This window comes from Meles meles, chromosome 15 (genome assembly GCF_922984935.1).
Source record: "Meles meles chromosome 15, mMelMel3.1 paternal haplotype, whole genome shotgun sequence".
NCBI lineage: Eukaryota > Metazoa > Chordata > Mammalia > Carnivora > Mustelidae > Meles > Meles meles.
The window spans coordinates 40,920,247-40,947,172 of record NC_060080.1 but is presented as its reverse complement, the minus strand read 5'-3'; the positions used below and the strand labels follow the sequence as shown (position 1 = coordinate 40,947,172).

Below are 26,926 nucleotides of genomic sequence, written 5' to 3'. Positions count from 1 at the left end.
GGTGCAGTGCTTTACACATCACTGGACACCGACCCCCCCCATGCCAACAATCCTACAGGTGAGAAGAGGCACTGAGAGATGAAGCAGGTAGCATCTCAAACCCCAGGGGTCTGGCTCCAGAGTCCACACTCTCCACCAATCAGGAAGGCAAACAATATTTGTCAAGTCAATGAACTGTCCCCATTACCAATGCTTTCTCATCACAGAACCAAGCTATTCTGTTTGACTTAATTTTCCTCCTACTCCAAAGGCGTGCTCCATTTCTCATCTCTAAATTTAATCTCCAGACCCCCGCAGCAAAAGCTGCTGTTTGCTTTTACGTGCTGGAGCTTTTAGTTTTCGGTTATCCTCACTTTGCAAATAAAAGTTTGCTAACCACGGATTTTTAAAATTTTAAACCACTAGTGCTACGTGTCCGGAGCAATTTCTGGGGTTCCTCCAGTCAACACAGCCTTCAGAAGGCCTGAGGAGAAATGGATTCAGGTAGTGGAGAAAGCAGCTCCGGGGAAGAGAACTTGGCACTAGCAGCTGCCCAGGGCACTCCCGATCCCCAAATGCCCAGCAGCTGCGAGGCCTCTCCCCAGAGCTGCAGCAGTACAATGAGCTGTGCCCGGAGAATGAGCCTAGCCCAGGTGCTGCAGTCTCACCTGAGCCAGCACAGTCCCCAACTAGAGGGCCTGCCCCACGATCTGCTCAGATCAACCTGCCCACCAAACTGCTGCCCAGCCTCACACCACAGGGCGAGTCACTGTCCTCTCAAAGCATCCGCCTTTCCCCCAGCACCCAATGCTGTACTCTCTACCACTGGACATCAGGAAAGCTTTGGAGACATCAGCTGAGTCTGGCAGGAGCTGAAAGCAAAAGCCCATGCTCAGGGGCTGGCACCTTCCCTCCTGGAGGACCCAGCACAGCCACTAGGACAAAGCCACCAGCTCTGCATCCCAACAGAGAGCCACTATCATGCCACCAGACACCACGGGGGCTTCTGGGACCTAACTCCTATAGGGCGCTGCAGGACCAGAGCCAACAGCTTTACTGAGACGGGCCAGTTGTGGACACAGTACGACCCGGCACAGTGCACAATCTAAATACAGAATGATTTAGGGAAGAGGAAAACCACTCACCCAGCTCACAGGAACCAGCCATCAAAGGCAAAATTGTTCCTTTTTCAATGAACAAAATATAGGAACCCAACCTCTCATTTTCTCCACAACAGCTTTATTTGAGTATAATTCATGTAACATAAAATTCATCTTCTTTTTAAGTTTATTTATTTTAGTAATCTCTACACCCAACGAGGGGCTCGAACACATGACCTGGAGATCAAGAGTCGTATGCTCTTCTGATTAAGCCAGCCAGGCACCCCTAAAATACATCCTTTTAAAGTGTGCAATTCAGAGATTTTTGAAATATTCATAAAGTTGTGCAAACATCACCACCATCTAATTTTAAAAGATTTTCATCAGCTGAGATTTTGGTAACAATTACACTGAATGTATAGATCAATTTGGGGGACTACTGTCATTTTAACAGTATTTATCAAGTCTTCCAATTCATGGCCATGAAACGTCTTTCCGTTTACTTAGTTCTTCTTTCATTCCTTTCAATTACATTTTTAGTTTTCATTATACATCATGCATGTCACTTGTTAGAGTTAGTAGTAAGCATTTTTTTATGCTTTTAAATGAACTCGCTTCAGAAAAACTGTAAGAGACTCTTAGTCATAGGAAACAAACTGAGGGTTGCTAGAAAGGAGGTGGGTGGAGGGAAGGGGTAACTGGGAGATGGACATTAAAGAGGGCACATGACGTAACGAGCACTGGGTGTTAGATAAGACGAATGATCACTGAACTCTACCTCTGAAACTAATAACACACTGTATGTGTGCTTTAAATTAGTTGGATTTAAATTTAAAATAAGTAAATAAATAAATAAATGGCACTGGTTTCTTAGCTGCATTTTCAAAATTTCATTGCTAGAGTACAGAAACACGACTGATTTTTGTATATTAATCTTGTATCCTGCCTCCTTATACCCTTGGTTATTAGTGCTCACAGTTTTTTGATGGATTACCTAGCATTTTCTATACACAAGACCATTGCACCTGAGAAAAAATACAATTTCACTTCTTCCTTTCCAATTTAAATGTTTTTTATTCCTTTTCTGTGTCTAATTTTACATTGTTGAAGAGACACAGTGAGAGAAGCCATCCTTGTCTTACTCCTGACCTTAGGGGGAAACTGTTCTGGGCTTTCACCATTAAACATTAATGTGGGATTTTTCATACTGACCCTTTCACAGGCTGATGAAGTAAATTCCCTTCTAGCCCAATTCTGAGGAGTGTGTTTATCGTGAAAGAATGCTGCACTTTATCAACAGCTTTTTCTACATCTATTGTGAGCGTCACTTGATGCTTGGCCTTTAGTCTACTTTATGGGGTTAGCATTGACTTATTTTCACATGTTGTGGAAATGGCCCCGGAAATCTGTACCCTAATCTGTACCCTGGAACCTGTGAGTGTTATGTTACATGGAAAAAAAAAAAAGATTTTGCTGCTGTAATGAAGCAGGATCTTGAGGTCAAGTGATAATGATACCAGACCTCTCTGTTTTGCCCAAGTTTTTGTGTCCGAGAGACCACCAAGGAGCCAGCACCGATGCAATCACATGAGGGTTTATTTGACAAATTTAAGCTTGGGCCCAACTACACCTGACACAGCGGAGTAGGGACTTGGACCCGGAACCGGAGTACAGTCAGAGTTTTTAAAGGCAGAGTGAGGGTGGACTCCGCAGTAGATAATTGAGCCACGACTGCTGGCTCAGCAGTAGGTGAGGACAAAGGGGATGTTCAGAAGGGCTATCAGGGTAAAAAAGACTGTCAGGATATTGGAGGCCTGGTTATTATCAAATCAAGGCCGTTTCTCCCTCTAATGAGGCACTACCATGAGGACAATTGGGAGTTCCCTGGTGGAATGTCACATTTCTCCTATCAAGTGTTCTTGTCAGTGATATTTAGGTTTAACTTTGTTTCCATTTTCTTCCGCCTCAGCCTCAGCCTTAGCCTCCTTCAGTTTTATGGAGGGGAGGGCGATGTTAGGGCTAGACTCAAGGTGGGTACAGCCTTGTTTTTCTTGGCCTCCACACTCTCCAGCCACTCTGGAAGAGCTTCTCTCCAACCCCCCATTTTACTCATAAGAAAAACTGAGGGAGGTGACGTGCCCAAGTCTACGAAGCTAGTGGAAGAAATGAAGGGAGAAAGCAGAGGCCAGCAAATGGTCTCTCTGCACCCTACCAGCCTCTGGCACTTCCATCTTTAATTCTGAAGGGGGCAAAGATAGAAAGTGATAGGATCACTCAAGAAGAGAGGATAATTTATTTCAAGAAGCCCACAGAAGAAAATCATTTTCCCAGTCTGTTTCCCCATACGCTGTTAGCAGTCGGTAGCAGCGGGCTCTATCCGCCCGGATCCTTCCAGAGAAGTGGCAGCCCTGCCGGGCGCTGGGGCATCAATGGAGCCTCTCGGCGAAGGTGCCTGCCGCTCAGCTCGCCTCCTCCAGGCGCCACCCCAGCAGGCCCCTCGTGGAAGGAGCATCCGAGCCCAGCGTCCCAGCAGAGGTAACCTAGGACTCACCAGCTCCAAAGGCAAAGAAAAAGCCTTTGTCAGGAAACTCTTCCAAGAGCGCCTTCACCCGCTTCCCCATTCTCTCATTCCGCTTGTAGATAAGCTCCTGGCGGAAGTAGCTGTCAATCTCCTGCGCCGTGACGCGCTCCTGGGGCGGCAGCGTGGCGTTAATAAAATTGGGAACCTCCGCCAAAAGAGAGAGAAAAGGAAAAAATTAGGGGCAACAGAGTAACAAACGAAGTTGCTTAATTTGAGCACCAAATCACCCAGCCTAGACCGTCAAGCCGTTGTCCGGGGTCGGGGTGGGGGGGGGGGGGGCGGGGGGCTGGACACACCACTCTTGGGGTCTCCCACCTGCTTTTTCAAACTGGGATATCATTTTCTGTAACCCAGGTGCAAACACAGTAAAGGAAGCACTGAAAGAACCCTTGGGCTATTTTAGACAGCGCTTCTCTTCCATTTAAATGAGAGTGCTTGGCACCATGTGTTTGTATAAGGAGACCCTATCTTTGCCTTAGCACATCCCGAGTTTGTACTCGTTGGATTCACACATGCTTTAGGAAAATACTTTTACATAAATACATAGTTTAGAACCAATAATTATGATTCTAACACCAAACACATGGAACGCCTATAGCCATTTGACTGTTTTCTAAATTCCATGCATGTTCATTGTCATTACGTCTCCAATTCCCATGTCTTCCTCTTGCTTTCTCCGGTGTTCTTGGCCCTCCTGGCAAATATTTCACCTGGCTCCGGCACACATCTTGACCAGCTGCAGTGTCTGGACTAACAATAGGATGACGTTACACCAAAACTATGACCTTCTGGGTGATACTTGCAGCCCAGCGGCTGTAGATGAGGTGACATGGGGGTTCTCTCCACCTCACCTGGATCCCCTCATCCTGAGTGCGGTGCTCTCTCCTCTACCCAGGGATTTAACAAGCTTCACCATTTGCAAGCTTATAAAATACCATATCCACCCAGGCAGCTTCTCCCACCTGCAGTAGCCCCTCTAAGGCCTTCTGAATGTCCTTATTCTGTGGCACAGATGTCAATTTTCATTTCCCCAACAACAGATCTCCTTCGGCTATTTACTTGAAATGATACTTTTTTCATTTCCAAATCCAAAGCCTTCATCTATTCCTTTATCGTCTTTTCAAAAATCCTGTCGTTTACGTGCGATCCTTCTGTCCATTTCTCCATGTCCCTTCTCTTCAGCACAGCACTTCCTTTGTACCGGCCCCTCCCCACAGGCAGCCCAGAGTGTGCAGGGCAGCCTCCCACTGCCATCCTGCTGTCCCTTCTAAATGCCGAACGTGCCCTCTGACCTGCGCCCCTCAGCGTGACCAGCCTGGCCCTCCTGGTACCACGGCAGGCACGTCCTCAGTACCCCACACCACCGGTGGGGGCGCTGTGAGCAGGACAGGGATGAACGAGCCACAGAAAAAGGAAGCATAAGGTGCCTCTCTCTGACCACCCCCACCAGCCTTCGCATTTACCCATCTAATTTCCAAATGCTCCGTCCGTATTAGCTTTTCCTGCCATTTCAGATTTTAATGTGTCCCAATTGACCTTGACTTGTCTCCCCACTTACCCCACACCCGCTACAAGTGACAGTAAGAACTGTCATCACCATAAAGTCTACTATTCCTTCTTTAGTGCATTCCTTGTTCTCCCCTTCCCCTTGCTTGCCTTGCCTGGGTTTTGGTTCCTCCAGCACTAGACTCTCCGGAAAGCTCATTAAATCTTTTGACGCTTGTGGGGCTGATGCTGGATCCAGCCTCTGTTGTCCCTCTCCCCAGGCTGCCATTCCTTATTCACCTCTTATATTCACTCACATTGCCTTATGATAGGGTCCCCAGATCTAACACACCCTGAGCATTGCTCTCGCCCTCCTCCCGCATGAGGACGCTGGTCCTGGGGCTGGAGACAACACACTCCCCATCTCAGAGCTCAGCTGGCACTTGCCACTGCAATATGGTATTGCTGGGGGGAGGGAAGGAAGCCATGGTTTGTCCCCAGGAAGCTTGTTGATAAAAGAGTAACAAACATCCCCATAGGGAGGCTGCACTCTGAGCTTCCTTCCCCCTTGAGAGGCCACAGGTAAAACCTGTCCCGTGTGTCACTCACTACACCAGCTTGGTCATGGACACAATCCAACCATCCTGCTCACGTGCTCCTAGGAGCCACTGCTAAGGTGCAGCTGAAGTTCTGCTCTGTCACTTCCCAGAAGTACTGCCTAAGTCAGCCAGGGGCCTTTCACCCTTGGACCCCTTCCATGCTCCAGAGGCCACCCCAGCTGCTGGATCCCTCAAAGCTTCATTCTTTGCCTCAATCTGAGAATTAACGCTCATCAATGCCCGCCCCCCCCCCAGTTCCCAGTAGCATAAAGAATGCCTCTGTTAGCTGCAGCATCTCCTTCAACATCTAAACCTGCCCAATTTTATTTTTGGAGCCCTTTATGACCTCGATCCTTTGTACACAGTAGGTCCAGGTGTCAGTAGGTAATGTCTTCACTCTTGTGCTTAAATGCACGCTGAGCTCAGCAGAGGACCAAGGCTCTCACCTGGGAGCTGTCATGGCTGAAGATGACGGAGCTGAGGTCCCCACAGTTATAGTGTTTGATGAGATCCTCCGTCGTGTAGGGGATCTGAAGGCTGCCTGCTCGAAGGTTCTCCTGCTGCAGGAGGGTCTGGTTCAAAGCAAAGATGACCTAAGGAGAGAAAACACAGGAACCCTTTTAAGTTCACCGACACAGCAATCATTAGCCGCCATCTTATTTCTTCTGTTCAAAGTTGGCAATGGCCTCACCTCTGGGTTTGTTGTGCAAGGACATGGACGTTGCTGCTGAAAAAGGGAACACAAATCTCTGGGCAGTGTCCAAAGTAAAGGAGGACAGTCCTACCCAAGTTGGCACCTGTGGGTCACACAGGAGGAAGTGTCTTAAAACGAACACAGACCACCAGGAGCGATCCCATGAGAGTCCCCAGGAGGTGACGAGACCAGAGAACAGCTTGCGATGAATGTCTGAAGAAGCTGGGGAGGAAAGACAGGAGGCAGCTGGGCACACCGACAGGCACATACTGATGACCGCTTCACTTACACAAAGGACTGGACGGGAACTTATACACAACATCCACAAGTCTGTTCTAACCACCAATGGGGTGTCTGCCGCCTAATGGGTTCACTGGGTCGGTGGGACATTAATAGAAGTTACAGTTAATAGAAGTTATAGAGAAAGAGGAAATGAGGGCTAAACAAAACCAAACAGCTTTATCTGTATGGGTTTCTCAGAGTCTCTGATACCCACTAATGTGAGCTGTGGGTTCTTCCAAAGGGAGAGTGTGGCAGGTTTCCCAAGTGTATTTGGGCCACACATCACTAGAGAAGGGTTCACGGCACATCCTTTGGGAAAATCCAGCCTCAAGGAATTTGACAAAACCGGATTCTCTGTGGCACTGGAGAGCTGGGACAGAGGGGGAGGTGGGATTCTGGCACCAGGTGGGACTGGGACTCCTGACCACAGTGAGGATGCCCTGGCACTCGCTCTCTCTTGCCCTTCCCAGGTGTGGACGCAGACATATCACCTTCAACAGCTGCCCTTCCACGTGCTGCCCCAGTAATCGTGCACAGACACCACCTGGCTGGAATATTCCCTCCCCATTTGCTCACAGAGAGGCGGGTGCTGACACCTGAGCACTCGATGAAGTCTTCAGCAGGAAGTTTTCGGTTCTCTGGAAACAACATATTACGTGTCTCGAGTCAGCAGATGACCCTGCGCAGCCCCAACCCCCTGACTTCCTCCTGTCACACATCTCCCTCATTCTGAGGGCAAAGAGGCAGGGGGGCTCGGAGACTTGCTTCCCATAGGCCAAAGTGACCCACGCCTGCTGTACGCCCTCCTCCAGTGGCCCGGTCTCCCTTGGTTACGCTATTGGCCGTGTCCTGAGGCTTGAACTCATGGCAGTGGGGGCAGGTCCCTCCGTAGAATCCCCTCCTCTCCTCTCAAAATGTCCCCCTCCTCTCTGTTGGGTCCAGACCTTCTGGGCCAGGCCCTGTCCCCACCCCTCTCTAATGACATGAGCTGACAGACACACCCAGGTGCATGTCCACAAATTATGATCTAAGTGAGGAAACTTGGCCATCCACAAAGATGAGCCTCTGGGTTCTAAAGCCACACAGTTGGGACCTCTCCACCACCACTGGGAACAGCTAAGTGACTTCTCTGGATTAGCTGGAGGAACAAATCTATGGAGTGGAGGGGGAGGGGCAGAAGGAAGCCCCTCTCAGGTCTGTGGAGCCCCAGGCCAAGGTCTCACACCTCTGAGCCAAGTTGTGCTTGGTGCTACTGGAGCTTGCCTTCTCCTAAAGGCATTCAGGACAATCCCAGATGTCCGTGGCTGGCAGACCTTCCTCCAAGAGTTCCCACTGACTTTGAAATGCTTTTCTGAAGGCGTTCTTGGTATTTAGAGAAGACAGAGCCACCTATCCCACTGGACGGGCAGATCTGCCAAATGGAGAGGTCTGTGTGGCCTGCCAGGCAGGTTAAACCAGGTCTTTGTTTATTCAGTCCCTTCTCGATGTGGTCAAATGTCATTTACCCAAAAGACATTTCACCTGTTTGGAATAGACTTCCAAAGCCTCGCTGGGACGTTAATTTACTTTTGATGATCAAGCTCCATGCAACCAGGAGCAGGGCCCTGAGGCCCTTCTGGAGGGGCCTACTTTGGGGCAACCAGGTGGGGGGCCTTCTGTGTCAGCCTCCGCAGCTGTAGGAGGTGATTCCCCCCGGGTCCTCTGCAGGAAGTATCAAGGCCCCGGAGCAGGAGTCAGGGAACACAAGACAGAGCCACAAAAACAATACACAGCCCCAAACTCAGCCGACTGACACCATGGAGGTCCAGACCCGGTTTCCTCAGAGACCTACTGTGGCACCTGGAAAGGCCCCACAGTCTGACAGGCTTCATGACTGTGGGTCATTCTGAGGCAATTCACTCTCCTTGATGGCTTGGTGAAGTCTGAGCCTGTCTGAGAAATCTGAGGTGTCAGGATGTGACTCACAGATTAGCAAACTCTTCGCAAACAACTGTGTCCTGTTACGTTGAGCACAGAGGCCTCTCCTAGGAGGCTTGTAACTGACCTAGCCTCCTGGCATCGCAGGATCACATCTGTCCCAGGCAGCCTATCCAGCTGAGAGCTGAGGCAGGCAACTAGGAAGGGAAGGCAGGGCAAAGCAGCAAGGACAGTGTCCAGGTGGGGTGGGCCCGGCCGTGCATGCTGCCCCCCCACCTCATCCCTAACCAACTCCCTCCCCCCACCCCTCCTCCTCTCTAGCCCATCAATCCCTTTCTTTGGAGACTCTGCTAACAGTTTCTCACTTGGTGTTTTACTTTCCTGGGGCTGCCATAACAAAGGACCACAACCTGGAAGGCTTAAGCAACGGAAATGTACTGACCCACAGTTCTGGAGGCCAGAAGTCCAAAATCAAGGGGCTGGCGGGGCCATGCTCCCTCTGAAGGACTTAGGGAAGGCTCTGTTCCAGGAGTCTCTTGGAGCTTCCGGTCGTCCCTTGGCTTGTGGCTACAGAACTCCAAGCTCCATGTGGCACACTCCCCATGTGTGTCTGTGTCCAAACTTCCCCTTTGTATAAGGACACAGTCATATTGGATCAATGCCCACCCCAGTGACCTCATCTTAAATCATCTGTAAAGACCCGATTTCCAAATAAGGTCACGTTCTCAGGTCCTGACGGTTAGAACTTCAACGTAAGGATTTGGAGACACAAGTCAAAACATGTCAGTCTCCGCTTACTCTTTTTTTAATAGTTTATATGGATGTGGTAAAAATTTCAAACAGTACAAAGAAAAAGAGCTTCCTCCTATTCCTGTACCCCTATGCTCCACCCGAAAAACAGTCACTGCGGTCCTTGCCTTGTGTATCTTTCCAGGGACAATCTCTGTCTGTGAAAGCCCACAGATAGGTGATACATGACAGACAGACAGACAGACAAATAAATGAACGGATATCCTGCACTTTTTTGTTTGTGCTCCTTTAGCCTTGAAGCACTCAAATAAATGCCTTTCCATGGACAAACACTGAAGCTATCATTGCAACGGAAGACAAAACAATCATGGGATAAAATGCCAGGGTTTGGCCAACAAGGCTCTCCTCCGTGGTTTCTGAAGTACGTGCAGCCTGAGACTTACCCTAATCCTTAAGATAACATTAGTGACTACAGTAAATCACAAAAGAGGAAAAGGGAATTTTCTGGCTGCAAGAAGGGACAAAATGAAGGTTTCCTACAACCTTCCCAGTAAGAAAGCAGGCTGGATGCAGAAGCCCAGGGGTTACCCCAAGAGGTGGCCCCACAGCCCCCAACCCAGAGCTGTCCTAGTGTGGCAGGATCATCAAGCGCAAGTTGCTATACCGTGCAACTTAGTACATGTACGTGAGTAGCACAGGGATGGGACCCCCGGGCACAGGGAGCTGCACTATATGAAGCTGGTGGGTATATGCTTAGTGCGCACGTGGGGAGGTGACATGCAGGGAGTACAAGATCATAAATGTCTTCTTTGAATTAACACTCATAAAACTTTCACACAATTTCTATGGTGCTCATCATTCCGTTCAATATTAACTATTGGTGAGATTTACAGGCAGTCTCAGGACCCTTTATGAACGTAGCAACCAGCACGTTCTTTTTTTTTTTTTAAAGATTTTATTTATTTATTTGACAGAGAGAGAGAGATCACAAGTAGGCAGAGAGGCAAGCAGAGGGGGAGGGGGAAGCAGGCTCACCACTGAGCAGATAACCTGATGCGGGGCTCGATCCTAGGACCCTGAGATCATGACCTGAGTCGAAGGCAGAGAGAGGCCCAACCCACTGAGCCACCCAGGCGCCCCGCAACCAGCACATTCTTGATCCTTATTGGAACTATGCCAGCTATAGGTCAGCCTTCTGGGCTAAAGGTGAACATGTTTCTGCTTCCCTCGTCCCCAGGACCTCTGCTCTGGGCTCAGGCAGATGCAGGCAGGCCCCGAGGAGAAACCCTGGCAGAATTCCACAGATGAAGATTTCAGACAATCCTATAAGGACTCAGGTTCATTTCTGCAAGATCTCAGATAAACCTTCTCCTCCAGATACCCAGATGGCGTGGTTTTCCCAGGAACCTTCGGAGCCAGTGTTTTCCAAACCCCAGACCGCAACTCATTACCCACCACTTCGTTGTTGACATAAATCTTGGCATGCTCTGCACACTGCTCCGGAGCCTGCTTATTTCTTTTAATCTCGGTTGTCCATCCATACGGTGCATTCAGGGCTACTCCATGCTTTAGAACAGAGGCACATAAACCATGACGAACCCATGCAACCGCACCCTTACACGCACTTAATTACTCACTTATTTACTTATTTATTTACTTACTTACTTACTCATTTGACAGAGAGAAAGCATAAGTAGGCAAAGCAGCAGACAGAGGGAGAGGGAGAAGCAGGCTCTCCCCCAAGCAGGGAGCCCGACACGGGGCTCAATCCCAGGACCACCACCCACATTGTGCCGGCGGGGTTGGGAGTCACTGATGGAATTAAGTTATGGTGAGAGCTTCAGGAACCTGCAGAAATGAAGAACAAACACATCTAGCTCTTTAAAATCTGAACCGTCTCCAGAGAGCCCGTGGTGTGCATGGCCCTGCAGTCAATTCCTGGCTTGGTTCTCCGACCCTGAATGACAATTCTCTGCACCTTAGCTTCTGGAGTCTGACTCATATCCTCACCAGGAAGGATGTGGGCTAAGGGACCGGCATGCTTCTGAAACAGCATGGCTTCTGCAGTTTTGCATGCAAACAAAACACTCTGTGGCCAAACCTAGAAACTACCCCCAAAAACATCATTTCAGAAGAAAGCCATGTTCTAAATTCTCAAGTTCTGCTTTTGGAGTGCACAGGGAAGTTTCCAAGAATTATGCCTCCTGTATGGTTACCATCTTGCCAAGCTACTTGGGCTGATGCAGAACAACAAATTCTCTTAAAAATTCCTGAGCGACAGATACCTCACACAGGTCCTTGTCTCTCACCATCAATTTTTTCACCTGAGGGCCAAGCAAGGGGCTCCAGGGAAAAGAGAACTAGAGGGGGAGGTGGTGGAACCTTAGAACTCTGAGCACCTGAAGGCGGTCAGCAAAGTCATTAGCGTGATGTACTTACATCATCATCATCATCATCATCATCAAATAGTAACATCAGTAGCCCCTCCCCACCCCCTAGAGCATCAGCCTGTCCTCTGGGAAGTGGAGTTGCAATTGGGGATGAAGATTTGGTCCCCATCCCAAGGGGGTGCCCATTGGGAGTGGGACAGGACAAAAGGGTGTGTGACGGCAACAGATCACAGAGGGCAGTAAAGGATTAAGAAACACCCAGTGGGCACCTCTAGGAGGAAGTGGAAACCCCAGAAAGGGACAGGCCATCACAGTCAATATCTCGGCCCTGAGCTACACTTTGCCCGGCTGTTAAAAACGGGAGGTGCCAAGAGCAGCAAATCTATTACAGCATTCCCCGGTCCCATAGCAGCCACACCGCGGGCACGCTCAGAACCTCACAGGGGCGCTGCAGCAGCAAGAATACAAGGAGAGCATGTATTCAAGGACATGTGGTTGTCTGAGGGGCACATCACCCTGATCAGCAAAAGAGAAGTGACCGACTTACACAACCACATCCCAAATGGTGGCCATGGGCTTGGCACCCATCAGCCCACCCTCCATAACCTAGCACCAAGCTGTTGGCCTGCCCAGCCGCAGGCCATGAGAAGCATGCTACATGTGCCAACAGAGGCCACCAGGGGCCATGAGGGGAAGGAGCTAAAGATCTAAAGATCCAAGATCTTAGAGCTAAGCAGGATACTTCCCTTGAAACCTGTCAAGACTTCTGTCCTTGACCATAAGAAACACAGCTACGCCAGAAGCTTGCAACTGAACATTCCTGCTATCTTCAGGGTACACAGGAGGACTTCCTGCCTGTTGGGAAAACCTCATTTATCTCCTGAGGCCACCCGTGGAGGGTCCTGGCAGAACTCAGGCCAATCCAGCTGAGGATACAATGGAAGGCCTGGGTCTATAACAGAGGACAAGCAGAGCCCTGTGGCAGGTCTCTGCAAACACACAAGGAGACAGGCTCAGAATGCTTCAGGATGGGTCCTGCAAAACCTTTGCTGTTCTCTAGGGCTCCCTTGGAAGTTGCATGATGTTTGAAAGGGCTCAGGGCCAAATAAGCCACCACTAGGGGACTTGCCACCTTGGAGAGGTTCCCAGTGCTTCCCCAGGATATACCAAGCTCTTCTTGTTGAATGCTTGCTATCTCAAGTCAGGCACTCTGCTCTACTGTGGGACATTTTTACTATTAGAAGCTTCTTTCTTCTTTTTGAGCTCCCTGTCTCCTCCATGACTGTCATGTAGTCATTTTTGTATATAACAATACAATGTGTGTTTCTGTACACGCGCAAATCTGTTAGCAGCCATCCACACAGAAAATGCATGTGTCCTACTTCTAGGAATCTCTCCTACAGAAATACTAGCCCACATGTCCAATAGAGAAGTGTACAAGGATGTTCCCTGGGGAACAGTAATATTGCTCTCCTTGGCACAGAGACTGTTCAATCAAAATTGGAATGTCCATATGGGGGGGGGGGTCTTGCACTAAAGGGGAGATGGCACGTGATGACCTCAAACGCTCTTCCACTTGGAAGCATTTGATTTGCTCCATTTCAGGGAGGGAGGGGAGAAAACCCTTCTGGTCTGTCTTCTCTGTCTCTGTTGTTTCTCCTCCCCTTGGCATAGGCCACGGGGCTCCACAGAGAAGGGAATCAGGTCAGGCGACCATCAGGAGCCTCCATATGGTCCCCATGGTGTCTGAGTCACCTCCTCAGCTCATGCTAGGGTGAGGGAATCCAGTGTACCCCCAAAGATCCTCTGTTCATGGAAGGGCCAGTGTATCCACCCTGTATCCACCCTGAGCACATACTCTCCTGCAGTCACAGGGCCTACAGGCTCTGCCAAAGGGACAACGACAGGGGCGGTGGCAGCTCCAGCAGCCACAGGACCTCAACAAGAGCTGTGCGTGTGGCAGCAACCAAATCTACAAGCCCAGGACAGACAAAGGGAGTGATGACAGCAACAGCTAGCAAGGGTCCAGAAAGAAGCACCACTAACATGACCAAAGGGGTTGGGGGGGATGGGGACCAGCATGGCCACAGAGAGTCCGAACAGGATGGAGGAGGGTACTATAAGCTCATCCTAGGAGGCTGCTTCCAGCATGTCACCAGGAGCCAGTCCCTCCCCAGGGGGCAGCAAGAGTGTGGCAACTGCAAAGACAACCAGTAAGCCCAACATAGGAACAGCTAAACATCCAGGAAGCAGCTCAGCTGGGCAGAGTGAAGGCTCCACGAGGGAAGGAGATGGAAGCCAGAGTCACCCGGACCAGTACCAAAGCCCAGAAAGAAAGAAGGAAAACAGAGGCTAGAGCTCCTGGTAGAAGGAGTTCCCATCCCCACAAGACAAGTGTAAGTCCCCATAGGTCAGGCAAGACAAGTCAGTCCAAAGTTCATCTCCCTAACCAGCCAGAGAAGCAGCAGAGGGGGTAAAAAGAGGATGTTACGGGTTGACTTTTCTCCCCCCAAAAGGTATGTTCGTCCTAATCCCGATTACATGTGAACCTTTCGGAAACAGGGTCTTTGCAGATAATCAGGCTAGGATGAGGTCATCAGGGTGGGCCTGAATCCATCAGGAATGGTATCCTTACAAGAGGGGGAAATGTGGACAGACGGACATGCACAGCTGGAAGACACGGTAGAGACACACAGTGAAGACAGTCATGCGATGACCAACACAGAGAGAGATTGGAGGGATGCACCCACAAGCCAAGAAAGGCCAAAATTGCCAGCAACTACTAGAAGCTGGATGAGGCAAGGGAGGATTCTCCTCTAGGCCCTTCAGAGTGAGCAGGGCTCTGCTGACACCTTGACTTGGGACTTCTAGCCTCCAGGACTAGGAGAGAATACATTTCTGTTATTTTAAGGTCCCAGTCTGTGGGACTTTGTTAGGGTAATGAACACAGGAGCAACAGACCCAGCTCCTGCCCTCACCACAGCCCAACCAGGAAGGATCTAGAGCCTCTCACGAACAGGAGGAGCCAATCTATGGCTAGGTCAGGTTCTGCAGGTGACAGACCCAGCTGCGTTGGCTCTCAAAGAATTTGAAGAAGACAGTCCTACTATAAAAACAGTGGTCTCATCTCTTGGTAGAAAGAAATAGTGTGTCCAAGACTATGCTGGGGAGCGGCAAAGGGGTCATCCTGGAGCCAGCAGAAGGTGGCAAGTGGATGGAGATCACGTGTACCTAATTCCTGACACCAAGGAGACAATAACCTTTGAAGCCCATGAAAGAGGAGTCAGAGCAGGAAGACCAAGGCTCATAGAAGTGTCCCTAGAGCGTCAACCCAGCTTTCCTTACTACAGTTTAATTAAATAGAAAGGAAAACTAAAGCACATGGGAACGAAACTTCTCGCATGTGTGTTCTAGGAGACTCCTATGAGAATGTTTATAGCAAAATCATTTGAAACAGCAAAACCCTGGAAATAGTCCATCAAGAAGAGAACTTAAAAAAATGCAGTAGATGCCACACAACAGTGAAAATGAATAGTGGACACACACATTAGCATGGATGAATAACACACAATTTTGGTTAACCAGCAAGACATAGAATTAAGTATACAGTATAGTTCCATTTATAGAAATACACACACACACACACACATTCATATAAAATTATTCTATAATACTTTGAGAACAAGACCAAACACCATATTGTTTAAAACACATTTTTGATAAAATGGTAAAGAAAAATGGTGATTTCAGGTAAGGGACGGGGAGTTTCTACGAAGCAGTTACAGCGACAGTGGGGATCAGGATGAACAGCGCCTAAGTCGGTTTAAATCATAAGGAAACTGATTCTCACACAACAGAAAGCCAAAAGCAAGGAGCGAAGTAAGGTTAGGGCTCCCCTGGTCTATGCACCTGCTAATTTCTGGACCACTCTTACAACTAGAAAACTCAAGAGGAGCCAGGGCAACCACACACCGGGGTTCTAACCTTTTCTTTCTTCCATCTGGTTGAGCCAGCTCAGGACACGTGCTCACACCTACACCAATCAGAGAAGCCAGAAGACTTCTGCATGCTGATTGGCTTAAAACCAGGATCCTGAACCAATCATTGACAAGATCCAAATAAGGAGGCAAACTAGTGAATTCAGAAATAAAATTCAACCCGCAGTGCTGTCCAAGTTTCTCCTGCTAGGTTGAAAAGAATGCCTAGGAATAAAAGGAGGCAAGAGGGGGGAAAGGTGTAGAGATGTGTCAACAGGGATGAGGTATAAGAGCGTACTGAGTAGGTACAAATAAGCCCGACTACTTAGGGTGATAGGAGTAAAGGTAACGGCGCGCTTCTAGCGGAAGTCTGTTACGCATTGGGTCCTCTGCAGAGGCTCTCTCCTTCATTCCTCACTACAATCCTAGGGTGTCTGTTTCATCAACCTCATTTTACAGAGGAAACGGACTCAGAAAGGTTCAGTACCTTGTCCCAGGTCAAAAGGGCAAGAAATGAGGAGGGAGCAAGGATTCACCCCCAGATCTGTGGCCTCCTAAGTTCATGCTCTTTCCAGTGAGAAGCTGGGTAGAACAGCAGGAGGGCACCAAGCCTTGACCTCTCCAAGGTGCCTAAAGTCTACTTCTCCCAAGGCAAGGCCCAACTGCTTAGGGCCCATGCACCTCTCAGCAAGGACGGGCAGTATGCCTACTTCTCCTGAACGCCCTGTCCTGGTTATAACAACACTGCTCAGTAAAAAGATTCAGAGACAGCCTCAAAGTCACTCTCTGTACCCTGCACCCAGAGATCACTCTGTCAGGTAAGTCCTCTTCTTTCAGACCCTCTCTCATGCTAGGCAGGTGAGACATGCCAAAAGCACAACGCTCCCTCCTCTCCCAACTCCCTACCCAACCACAGCCCCTGAAGGGACAGCCCTCCGCAGGACATGCCTGTCCACTCCCTCCCAAGCCACACGCATGACAACCAGATGGACATCCTGTCAATGACACAGCACCACCAGGCTTGTGGCCCAGAAGGACATCTACTCCACAGAATAGACTCAAAAGCATCCACAAGCAAAAAAAAAAAAAACCTCTAAGCCAAATGCCAAGTGCTTTGTTTTGAGTATTGGTTAAGATTTCAAGAAGGGTAAGAGACAGGAAGAAAGGAAGAACTATTGGAAGTTAGTACACAATTAGAGCTTCTGACAGCACAGAGACTTAAAGGGACTTTCTTTTCCCCTCTGGAAACAGAGTGAGCCGGATGGATGTCTGCTTTCATACCGTGCTTGCCTTATACTGTCTTTTTTTTTAAAAGTACCAGTCCACCCCAAAACATGTCTTACTGGCTGAGTACTCTTCTCCATCCCTCCAATGCAGCATACTTGCCTCATCTGCACTGTCTTCAGAAAAGTAACACGGCTGGGGCGCCTGGGTGGCTCAGTGGGTTAAGCCGCTGCCTTTAGCTCAGGTCACGATCTCAGGGTCCTCGGATGGATCGAGTCCCGCATCGGGCTTTCTGCTCGGCAGCGAGCCTGCTTCCCCCTGTCTCTCTCTGCCTGCCTCTCTGTCTGCTTGTGATCTCTCTCTGTCAAATAAATAAATAAAATCTTAAAAAAAAAAAAAAAAAAAAAAAAACACGGCTACTACCAGACAGTTTACTCCAGTGTTCAAATGCCACCCTTCCTTCCTGCTACCCAACCCCCACCCCGTCCCGCCCCCCCCCCCCATGTCTCCCCTTCCGCTCTCCCCTTGCTTCCCTACAGCACTTCTCTTTCCCTTTCTTTCTGGGCTGTGGAAAGAATCGATTAAGCTCCTGCCCAGCATTTGCAGCATGCTTCTTTCTCTTTCCTGAGACTTCTTCAGCTGTGGGGAGACCCAGGTCCCAGTCGGGGCATTGTTGCGGGAGCCCTTGGGCTGTAGGAGCGGGGTGAGGGGTTCTAGTCCGGCAGATGCCTTTTTTGTCAAAGACAAAGACCCCCCATCGAGCCTCTCCACTTTCCAGCACTTTCATCCCCCTCAGATCAAAGGGCTGCTCTGCATATGAAAGGCACCGCCCATTGTGCGGCTCCCATTAGCCCGCACCACCCCACCAGCCTCCCAGCTCCCTGAACAAAGGGGCTCACATCTGTTCAGGCGCAGGCCTCACCTTCTGGGGCGGTGGGTTGTTGGGTCTTTTTTCTTAGTTCACTTTTGAGAGCCATTCAGCCCCTTGAAGTATAGTTGGAGATCAGTAGGGGAAGGTCTTCCTTGTCCTCAGAACATTCTGCCCTGATATTGTTTCGAGCCCCCCCATGAGGATTTCTGGTCCTTGCCTCTCCCATCTCACCTGGGTATCCAGGCCGTGGGGATGTCCTCCTCAAGCTCATTTATTTTCTCCCTTCCAGCCACTCCAAAAAACCCCTCCTCCTTCTGTACCTGAAAGGGGACTATTCCTGTGGAGTAGTCTAGACTGGCCCCTCAAAGCAAGATGGTGAGAAATCCTGCTCCTTTTCTTGTCGTGTTCATACGTGCTGCCGGACACCGGAGGTGAGGCTTCCGCACACTCCTCTGGACACTGAGGTCTGCTTTCCCAGAGGGGAGAAAGCGCTCCCAAGCACTTGGACCTGAGCTCTTCGCAGCGAAAGGACTCAAGCATGAGGACGAGAGAAACTCATCTTCAGTGACATTCCAACCACTCCTTTGGTAGGTTGTCCTTTTGTAAGTGATGCTGGCTCCTGAGGAACGGGAGAGCCCATGGAGAGGCCCGGCAGAACGCACCAGGCCCTCCCTCTCTTCCTTGCCTGCCAGGCCTTCAACACCCTCCGTGTCTCTCCTCTCCTCCTTCTCTCCTCAGTCAGGCTTCCTGACCATTCTCTCTCCCTTCCACCCAGTCTGCATCCGGCCTGATGTCAGATGGGCCTCCTGTCACAAACTGAACTGTGCCACCCACCCACCCCCAAATCCACAGGATGAAGCCCTAACTGCCACTCAGACTGTATTTGGAGACAGGGCTTCTAAGGAGGTATTAGGGTTAAGGGCAGGGCCCTGATCTGATAGGACTTGCAGTCCTTATAAGATGAGGAAGAGACAGCGGAGCAACCCCAGCCCCCACCGCCCCCCAACACACACAGAGTAAAGGGCACATGAGGACACGGCAAGAAGGTGACCAGCTGCAAGCTGAGAGAGCCTTTACCAGAAACTGACCCTGCCAGCACCCTAATATTGTACTTTGACCTTCTAGAACTGCAAGAAAACACATTTCCATTGCTTACACTCCCCCCATGTGGTATTCTGGGATGGCGCCCCCGGCTAACTAACACACCTCTTTCCCCCAAATCCCACACAATGCTGAGGTGACAGTAAGAACAAATACCAACCTCTCATCCCCCAGGCCTAGCGAAAGTTACCACCTCTGCTAAGCACTTCCAGACCATCTCAGCCCCTCCCCAGAAATCTCCTTTTTTAACTTCTATTGCCCTGAAAGGTAATTTTCCTTTACATCTTTTCAAGTTCTGATAAGACAAACAAGCTTCAGGAACAACAGACGATGAAGAATCCTATGAAGAACCGAATTAGGGCGCCTGGGTGGCTCAGTGGGTTAAGCCGCTGCCTTCGGCTCAGGTCATGATCTCAGGGTCCTGGGATCGAGTCCCCCATCGGTCTCTCTGCTCAGCAAGCAAGCCTGCTTCCCTCTCTCTCTCTCTGCCTGCCTCTCTGTCTGCTTGTGATCTCTCTCTGTCAAATAAATAAATAAAATCTTAAAAAAAAAAAAAAGAACCGAATTAAAAGCACAATAAAGCCAAGCACACCCACTTAGCCACACGCACAACTGTTACTGGGGCTCATTAGGCCTAAGTGGCAAGCAGATCATCTAAATGGCTACGCACTGCACTACCTCGGGAGTCCAGCCCGCTCCTGGATGTTTCTTATTTTGTATCCAATATCCACTATCAGCTCCCTGGCAGGTTTCCCTTGAAGGACAAACTCCAGTCCACAGAGAGCCCAGTTCCCAGTCCCTCAGTTCTCCCTTGCTGGCCCGGAGGCCTGGACTAACACATCTGAAGCTCTTAGCTACGAGGCTGACTCCAGCAGCTGCAGCAGTGACCGGGGTGGCAGCCCCATCCAGCCCACGCTCGGCTGCCAGAGGCACTGACCGGCAGCCCAGCTCTCGGAGCTCCCACTGCACCCCGAAAACTGCTCCGTGAGATTCCCCAGCCTCAGACTCAAACCCTCTCCAGCATCGCCCTCCATCCCGCCCTACACGAATGGTCATGGAGTCTGCCCAGCCTGCCACCATTTGGCCAGCCCGGCGTGCGTGTCCCCAGGTTTGCCTGCACTGTTGGCCCGTTTGAACTAGCTCCCTCGTTTTCCTCTGCCTGTCTCAATCCTAGCCTCCCCTTGAAAACCCAGCTCAGTATTAAAGTACCCTGGGGGGCATCTGGGCGGTTCAGTCAGTGGAGCATCTGACTCTTGGTTTTGGCTCGGGGTTATGATCTCAGGGTCGTGGGATCGAGCCCTGTGATGGGCTCCACACTCAGCCCAGAGTCTGTTTGAGACTGTCTCTCCCTCCCTTCCTTGTCAGCTCCTCCTTTAGGGTTGTGGTTGTGGCCCTCCCCTTTCCCTCACACATTCTTCAACCTCTCCCAACCCTCCTTCCCACCCCCCCCCACCAGCAGCCTTTCCCTGCTCTGTGGTGGGGTGTGACGGTTCGGAATTTAGGTATTCTTACTTCAAAGGTAGAAAAGAGAAACAGAGGACAGGAATGCCTGGGTGGCTCAGCCGGTTAAGTGTCTGCTTTCAGCTCAGGTCATGATCCCAGAGTCCTGGGATGGAGTCCTGCACTGGGTTCCTTGCTCAGTGGGGAGCTTGCTTCTCCCTCTGCCTGCCGCCCCCCCCCCCCCGCTTGTGCTCTCTCTCTGACAAATAAAAAAAATAAAATCTAAAAAAGAGAGAGAAAGAGAGAAAAACAGAGGACAAGGAGAAAGAAGGAAATAAACAGAAGAAGGGAGGATCAGTAAATGGATCCTGGTAGCACGATCGGAGTTTTCTTCTTGCCTTTCTGGTCTATTCCTAGGAGGTGAAGTGGAAAGCCCAGACAGAAGGGACTCATTAGTTTGCTGGGGCTGCCATAACAGAGTGCCACAGACTGAGTGACTTAAACAACAGAAACGTATTTTCTCTCAGTTCTAGAGTCTGGAAGTCAGCGATCACGGTGTGATGAGATTCACTTCTCCTGAGGCCTCTCTCCACGTCTTGTAGACCGCTGTCTTCTCCCTGTGTCTTCACATGGTCCTCACTCTGTGTGTGTCTGTGTCCTAATGTCCTCTTCTCATAAGGACACCAGTCATACTGAGTTAGAGTCCACCCCGGTGATCTCATTTTAACTTAATTACCTCTTTAAAGACCCACTCTCCAAATACAGCCACATTCTGAGGTACGTGGGGTTACGGCTTCAAAATATGAATGGGGAGCAGAGAGACACAACTCAGTCCATAACAGAAACCCAGCATAGAGTTGCAGAATTTGGGCAAGGTGACAAGAACAGGAGTCCAAAAGGAGGAGTCGACAAGGACCTTGGAAGTTCGAATGCAGGAAGGGAGGTGTGAGCTGTAGGGGAGTGGAGGGAGGGTGGGGAAGGGCACAGGCAGGTATCAGGCCCCTGAGCTTGGGTTAAGTCACAGATCATCTCAGTTGTCTACAAACATGTTCCCTCTGCCCAGCACTGTAGGGCTTTTGATCCTACAGCATCTCAGAATCACTTTTGGGCCTGGGCTGAGTCTATAACACGAGCAGTCTTGTCAGACGGCATCCAGCCTATGACCATGACCACTGCAAATGCAAACATGGCTGTCTGGTCCTGGGCCAACTGGGTGCCCCACTGAAGCCCCAGAAAGCACAGAGCATCTCCACCCCGAGAAGTCAACCAACAGCACCCCTCGAGGATATTCTGTTCAGTGATAAGCAACCTCGCCTACCCAACGTACCTGCCAAGAGCAAAGACTCGCTTGGAATGGAGTCAGGGCCCCCAGGGATGGGGTAAGGCAACCGCTCAGGTCTCTCAAGTCATCATCCACATTTTATGATTCCACAGCCTTTGCTGAGGCTGGCAACAAAGCCCCACTCGCTCCCTTTGAAGGCCTGAATGACCATGAAGGGAAAGGAAAGGCCTCATGGAAAAGTGTAGGGAGGAAGGGCAGCACAAAAATGGGTCAGGAGGGACAATGGAGAAGCAGAGAAGAAGTGCCATGATGCCCAAGGTGTGACATTATACAATGCCACCAATGTCCCCCTCCAGAGTCCAGGGCAGCCTCACTCCATCGCTGGGCCACAGAGTACATCACCCCGCGGAAGACTCTGGCTCCTTGCAGGCCCCAGGGAACAGCTGGTCCAGTCCCACTCAGCTCCTTCCACTTTCCTTCCCCCGTCTCCCCCAAGCAGGGTAGACTCTGCCTCAGTCCCCCTGCTTGGGAGGTGGACTGTGGACAAGAGACAGAGGGCTCACACTCTCCTCCCATAGAGAGATGCTGAGAGTTATTCCTAGAGTCTAGGGGTATCCTGGAGCTGATCCACCATGAAAGAACTGGCTGCTGCGGTGTCAAAGGGCTCTGCTCTCAGCCGAGATCTCCGGGTAGGAGGCAGAGACATGGGGCAGAAACAAGACTGCAGCATCCTTCGAAGTGCTTCTCTTATGACCCCAAAGGGAGCAGAATGGGGCCAGAGCCAGAAGAGCCAGCAGCACATGGTGTGTCCGTGCAAGGGTACAAAAATACCTCCCTTTTTAAACTTCACTTTGGACTTTAGAGAGGCAGCCCAGAGCCAGGGGATGGCAGGATCACCACCAGCTTTGTCTCTTGAGTCCCCAAAAGGAGAAACAGAGCACCTGGCCCATGCTGAGTACTGAAGAAACGTGTCCCAAATAAAGACCAGTCATTAAAAAATAAAAGAAGACTCAAATCCTGAGCAGGCCTGTCCCCAGGTGGAAACACAGAGTTCAAGTCTCTGTCTGGAAGCTCGTGAAAAATCACAGCCAGCCATGAGGTACACAGTTGATTCCATTTCCCACTTCTGTCTAAAAATAAGAAAGTCAAGGGAGGGTCAAGATGCAGAAATGCCATGGAAGACCTCGCTGGGTGGCCTGATGGCCCAGCCTGACCTTCCCATGTCTGAAGACAGTGCCCATCACAAGGGCTATGTTGATGCTCTGTGTGCAAGCAGGCCCAAGGTTGATTCAGGGGCAAGATGCCACGGGCCCCTAGGGCGTGCACACTTACCACAGCATGTCACCCCGCCACGCAGAAGAACACACAGTATCACAGAGCAATGGTAGGAAAGAATGTAAAAAAGCAGAAGAGTGAAATAAAGTGAAAAGACTGCACATACTGTGTATTTTAACCTGCTGGTCTTAACACAGTTAGAAAGGTTGTATTCAATCCTCGAAGTAATGGACACACACTCATGTTGTGTCCCATTTCAGCCAAGGTATCACCGAGCCCACTGTCACCCACGGGCCTCAGGGACACGTTCTGCCGTGGCCTCCCATCATTCCATAACACTCAGGAGCGCCTCCTGCACACCAGACACCGTGCTAGGAGCTGGGGTGCGAGGACCGTCGGAGTGTGGCCTAGCCTTCAAGAAGCCTGCACCTCTGAGGGGTGCCTGGGTGACTCAGTTGGTTACCCGTCTCCTTCGGTTCAGGTCATGATCCCAGGGTCCTGGGATCAAGCCCTCCATGGTCTTCGGTGTCATCTTCATCTGGCTCCCTGCTCAGTGGGGAGTCTGCTTCTCCCTCTCCCTTTGCTCCTCCCACTGCTTGTGCTCTCTCTCTCAAAAAAATAAACAAATAATCTTAAAAAAAAAAAAAAAAAGAAAGAAAGAAAAAGAAAAGGCTGCACCTCTGAGAAAGACAGTCATCAGGGCTCTGGCGGAGACTTCCACAAGGGACACTCAGAACACGGAGTCTGGCCTTGGGATTCTTCATGGAAGAAATAATGTGTAAGCTTAATCAGCCAGCATGAGGAACAGCATGAGGAAGGGTTCCCGGCACAAGGGACGACGTACAGGCCCTGAAGAGGTCACTGTCAAAGAGTGTTTATGCTCACAAACAAATCTGCCCATGTTTTAGAAACCACTTCCCTTTCAGGGATCTTATATATATAAGCTATATATATGTAACGTATATATTATATATAATATATATTTTTAATATTTTATTCATTTCTTTGAGAGAGAGAGCACACATGCATACAAGTTGGGAGGCGGGAGCAGAGCGAGAGGGAGAAGCAGACTCCCTGCTGAGCAGGGAGCCTGACTCTGGGGGCTCAATCCCAGGACCCTGAGATCATGACCTGAGCCAAAGGCAGACACTTAACCAACTGAGCCACCCACGCGCCCCAAGAGCACATATATTTTTGTCTAGGCCTTTATTTTAAGCCAAACCTACCCAGGAAAAACAACATGTCAAGATCTCCATCTTCAAGCACATTCCATTTCCATTACGGAAAACATGAAAAAGTCACCCATCAGTATATGATCAACTTCAAAGATAAGACCATCTGCTTTTATGGAATTTATGACTAGGGAGCAGGAACTCCCTCAGCAAGTCAGACCTGTGAATCTGACAGGTGGCAGCACCCAGAAGCAGAACTGGATTAGAAAATGGGAGTCTATGGCCATACACCACCCAAAAGTCGCCAGTCTTGGCCAATCTCAGAAGCTGAGCAGGGTTGGGCTTGGCTAGTACTGGGATGGGAGAAAACAGGAGACTAGAGAGCCTGGGCCAGCCCTGCTTGGTCTGTGACTCCCAAGCTGTCCACCTGGGTTATTCCAACAGGAAACTGACCCCAGGGGCCTCTGCTCGCTGACCCACCAGCACTCTTACCATGGCCTCTCTCAGGGAACAGAGACCTGTGGAGATGCCAAAGGACAAAACAAGGCACCCAATGCTTTCCTAGTATTGGGCTACGCTGGGCCTAACAGGTCCACACCTTCCTAAGAATCTGACTCTAGGTACTCAGAAGGCTTTCTCAGACCAGCCAGCCCCTCCCCAGCTCATGCTTCTCCTACATCTATCTGGCCCTTAATAGCCAGAGATGGAGACACACAGATGGCATCTTTCTAGGAATCTGCCCTGCCAGGGACCGCCTCCACCACTCTGACCTGCCTGGACCAGAGCCCCAGCATCAAGCCAGTGGTATCTTCTATTCAGGAACTGATCCATCTAAAGAGAACTTGCTCTAAAGAAGAAAAATCCAGGGGCGCCTGGGTGACTCAGTGGGTTAAAGCCTCTGCCTTCAGCTCAGGTCATGATCTTGGGGTCCTGGGATCAAGCCCTGCATCGGGCTCTCTGCTCAGTGAGACCCCTGCTTTTCCCTCTCTCTCTGCCTGTTGCTCTGCTTACTTGTGATCTCTCTGTCAAATAAATAAAACCTTAAAAAAGAAGAAGAAGTCGGGGCACCTGGGTGGCTCAGTGGGTTAAGACTCTCCTTCAGCTCAGGTCATGATCCCAGGGTCCTGGGATGGAGCCCCTCATCGGGCTCTCTGCTCAGCAGGAAGCCTGCTTCCTCCTCTCTCTCTGCCTGCCTCTCTGTCTACTTGTGATCTCTATCTGTCAAATAAATAAATAAAAATCTTTTTTTAAAAAAAAAAGAAGAAGAAGAAGAAAAATCCCCATCTTCTCAACATCCCAAAACTATGACTCAAGAAATGTACTCTTTCACAAGACTCGGAAGGTACGTCCACTGGGCCCAAACCATTGTTTAAGGTTTTGGTGTGTGTGGCGGGGGGGCGGGGGGGTAGCTTTTCAGCAGAGAGAAAGAGTCATTAGGGTCCTAGGGCAGAGGGCCAGAACTGGCAGTGACACCTGCTGCCGGAAGGGACAGCAGAAGTGACAGGTAAAAAGGCAAATATGAAATATGTTAGTGCCATCTATTGGCAAGAGTAAACAGTACCAGAAATGATTCTGCGCAACAGCCATTCAGATCATGAGAACCCTTATGCATCATCTAAAAATGCTCTGGGGTTGGCACACGACGTTCACATCTGACTAACTTCAGTATCTCGGGATCCAGAAAGCCCAAAGATGCAGGCTTTACGTGTGGAAAGCAGAGGGCAACTCCAGGCCTCCTGGCTTCATTCATGTTAGCTTCTGGATCCCGTGACTCAAACCCCAAACCTAGATGTGACTGGGTCGTAAAGGACAGACTCCAATGCTGAGAAGACCAGGGCTGTTCCAAATTCCCACCCCACCCCACCATGACATCCAGTCCATCACTGGGAAGTGGGCAGGAGAACCCTACGTTCAGCCAGATTTGTTCTGGTCAGCTCCTCAGAGGAAGCAAACAGACAGCGCCCCATGCCTGGAGCTTGTGCACACATATCTGGTGATGTGTGATGGTGGAAATGGAATTTAGGAAGATCATTTCTCTAGGGAACTCCTTAAGTCTTTAACTGGGACCCACCTGTGCAGCTGGGAAGGGAGGGGACTGCAGCTAACAGCACCAAGCAGAGAGGAACTTGGAGTGAAAGAACAGGCGTTATAACCTGACTCCATCCTCGAGCAGGAAACATGGCATCTATTCTGAGACGGCAAGATCAAATCCCCAGACAGTAAGTAAGCATCCTTTCCCTCATGCCAAATCCAGAGAGTTGAGGGAATAATTAGCTCTCAGGAAGTAAGGGAGACATGAAGGCGGAGACAGAAGTATGGAAAATAGCGGAATCATGAGGGATCTAGAACAGGGAGAAGCCTCCAATCATTTACCACACAGAAGCTGACTGAGCATCTACCAAGTGCGGGCCATGGTGCTAAGTCCCTAGGAAAATGGTGAAGAATCCTGTCCTGGAAAACCTGATCACCTGCATCATAAAGACCCGGAGTTCTGGGGAGCAACCACTAGATTACAGCTGATCCTTTTTTTACGTAGCACCACACTCAGCAGGAATTCAATGGATGTGTTGACTAAATGCATATAGGAATGGGTGGCTACAAGGGTAATTCTTTGTGAACTCACACCCTGGGTTTTGAAGTTTAGGGTCAGCGGGGCAGGGATAGTTTAATACTGCAAAGTTTACAGAGAGGGGGACAAAGAAAGCCACAAGATCAAGACATCACTGAAAGTTGCTAAAAGAAGATATCTTAAAAGTCCTCATCACAGGATGCCTGGGCGGCTCAGTGGGTTGAGGCCTCTGCCTTCG

General features: G+C 50.0%; 1 protein-coding gene across 3 annotated transcripts in view; it reads right to left on the bottom strand.

Annotated features, from left to right (window-relative positions):
* The window catches only part of TRABD2A (TraB domain containing 2A), a 55,660-nt gene that overhangs the window by 11,883 nt on the left and 16,851 nt on the right, over positions 1 to 26,926 (bottom strand). For all 3 annotated transcript variants that reach the window (XR_006815097.1, XM_045979433.1, XM_045979434.1), the window contains exons 3-4: positions 6,191 to 6,337; positions 3,631 to 3,805 (exon numbers count right to left, since the gene is read on the bottom strand). Coding sequence is in view for 2 of the 3 variants with exons in the window: in XM_045979433.1 (XP_045835389.1) it covers positions 3,631 to 3,805; positions 6,191 to 6,337 (322 nt within the window). In the remaining variant the exon portion in view is untranslated. The remainder of the gene's footprint in view (positions 1 to 3,630; positions 3,806 to 6,190; positions 6,338 to 26,926) is intronic.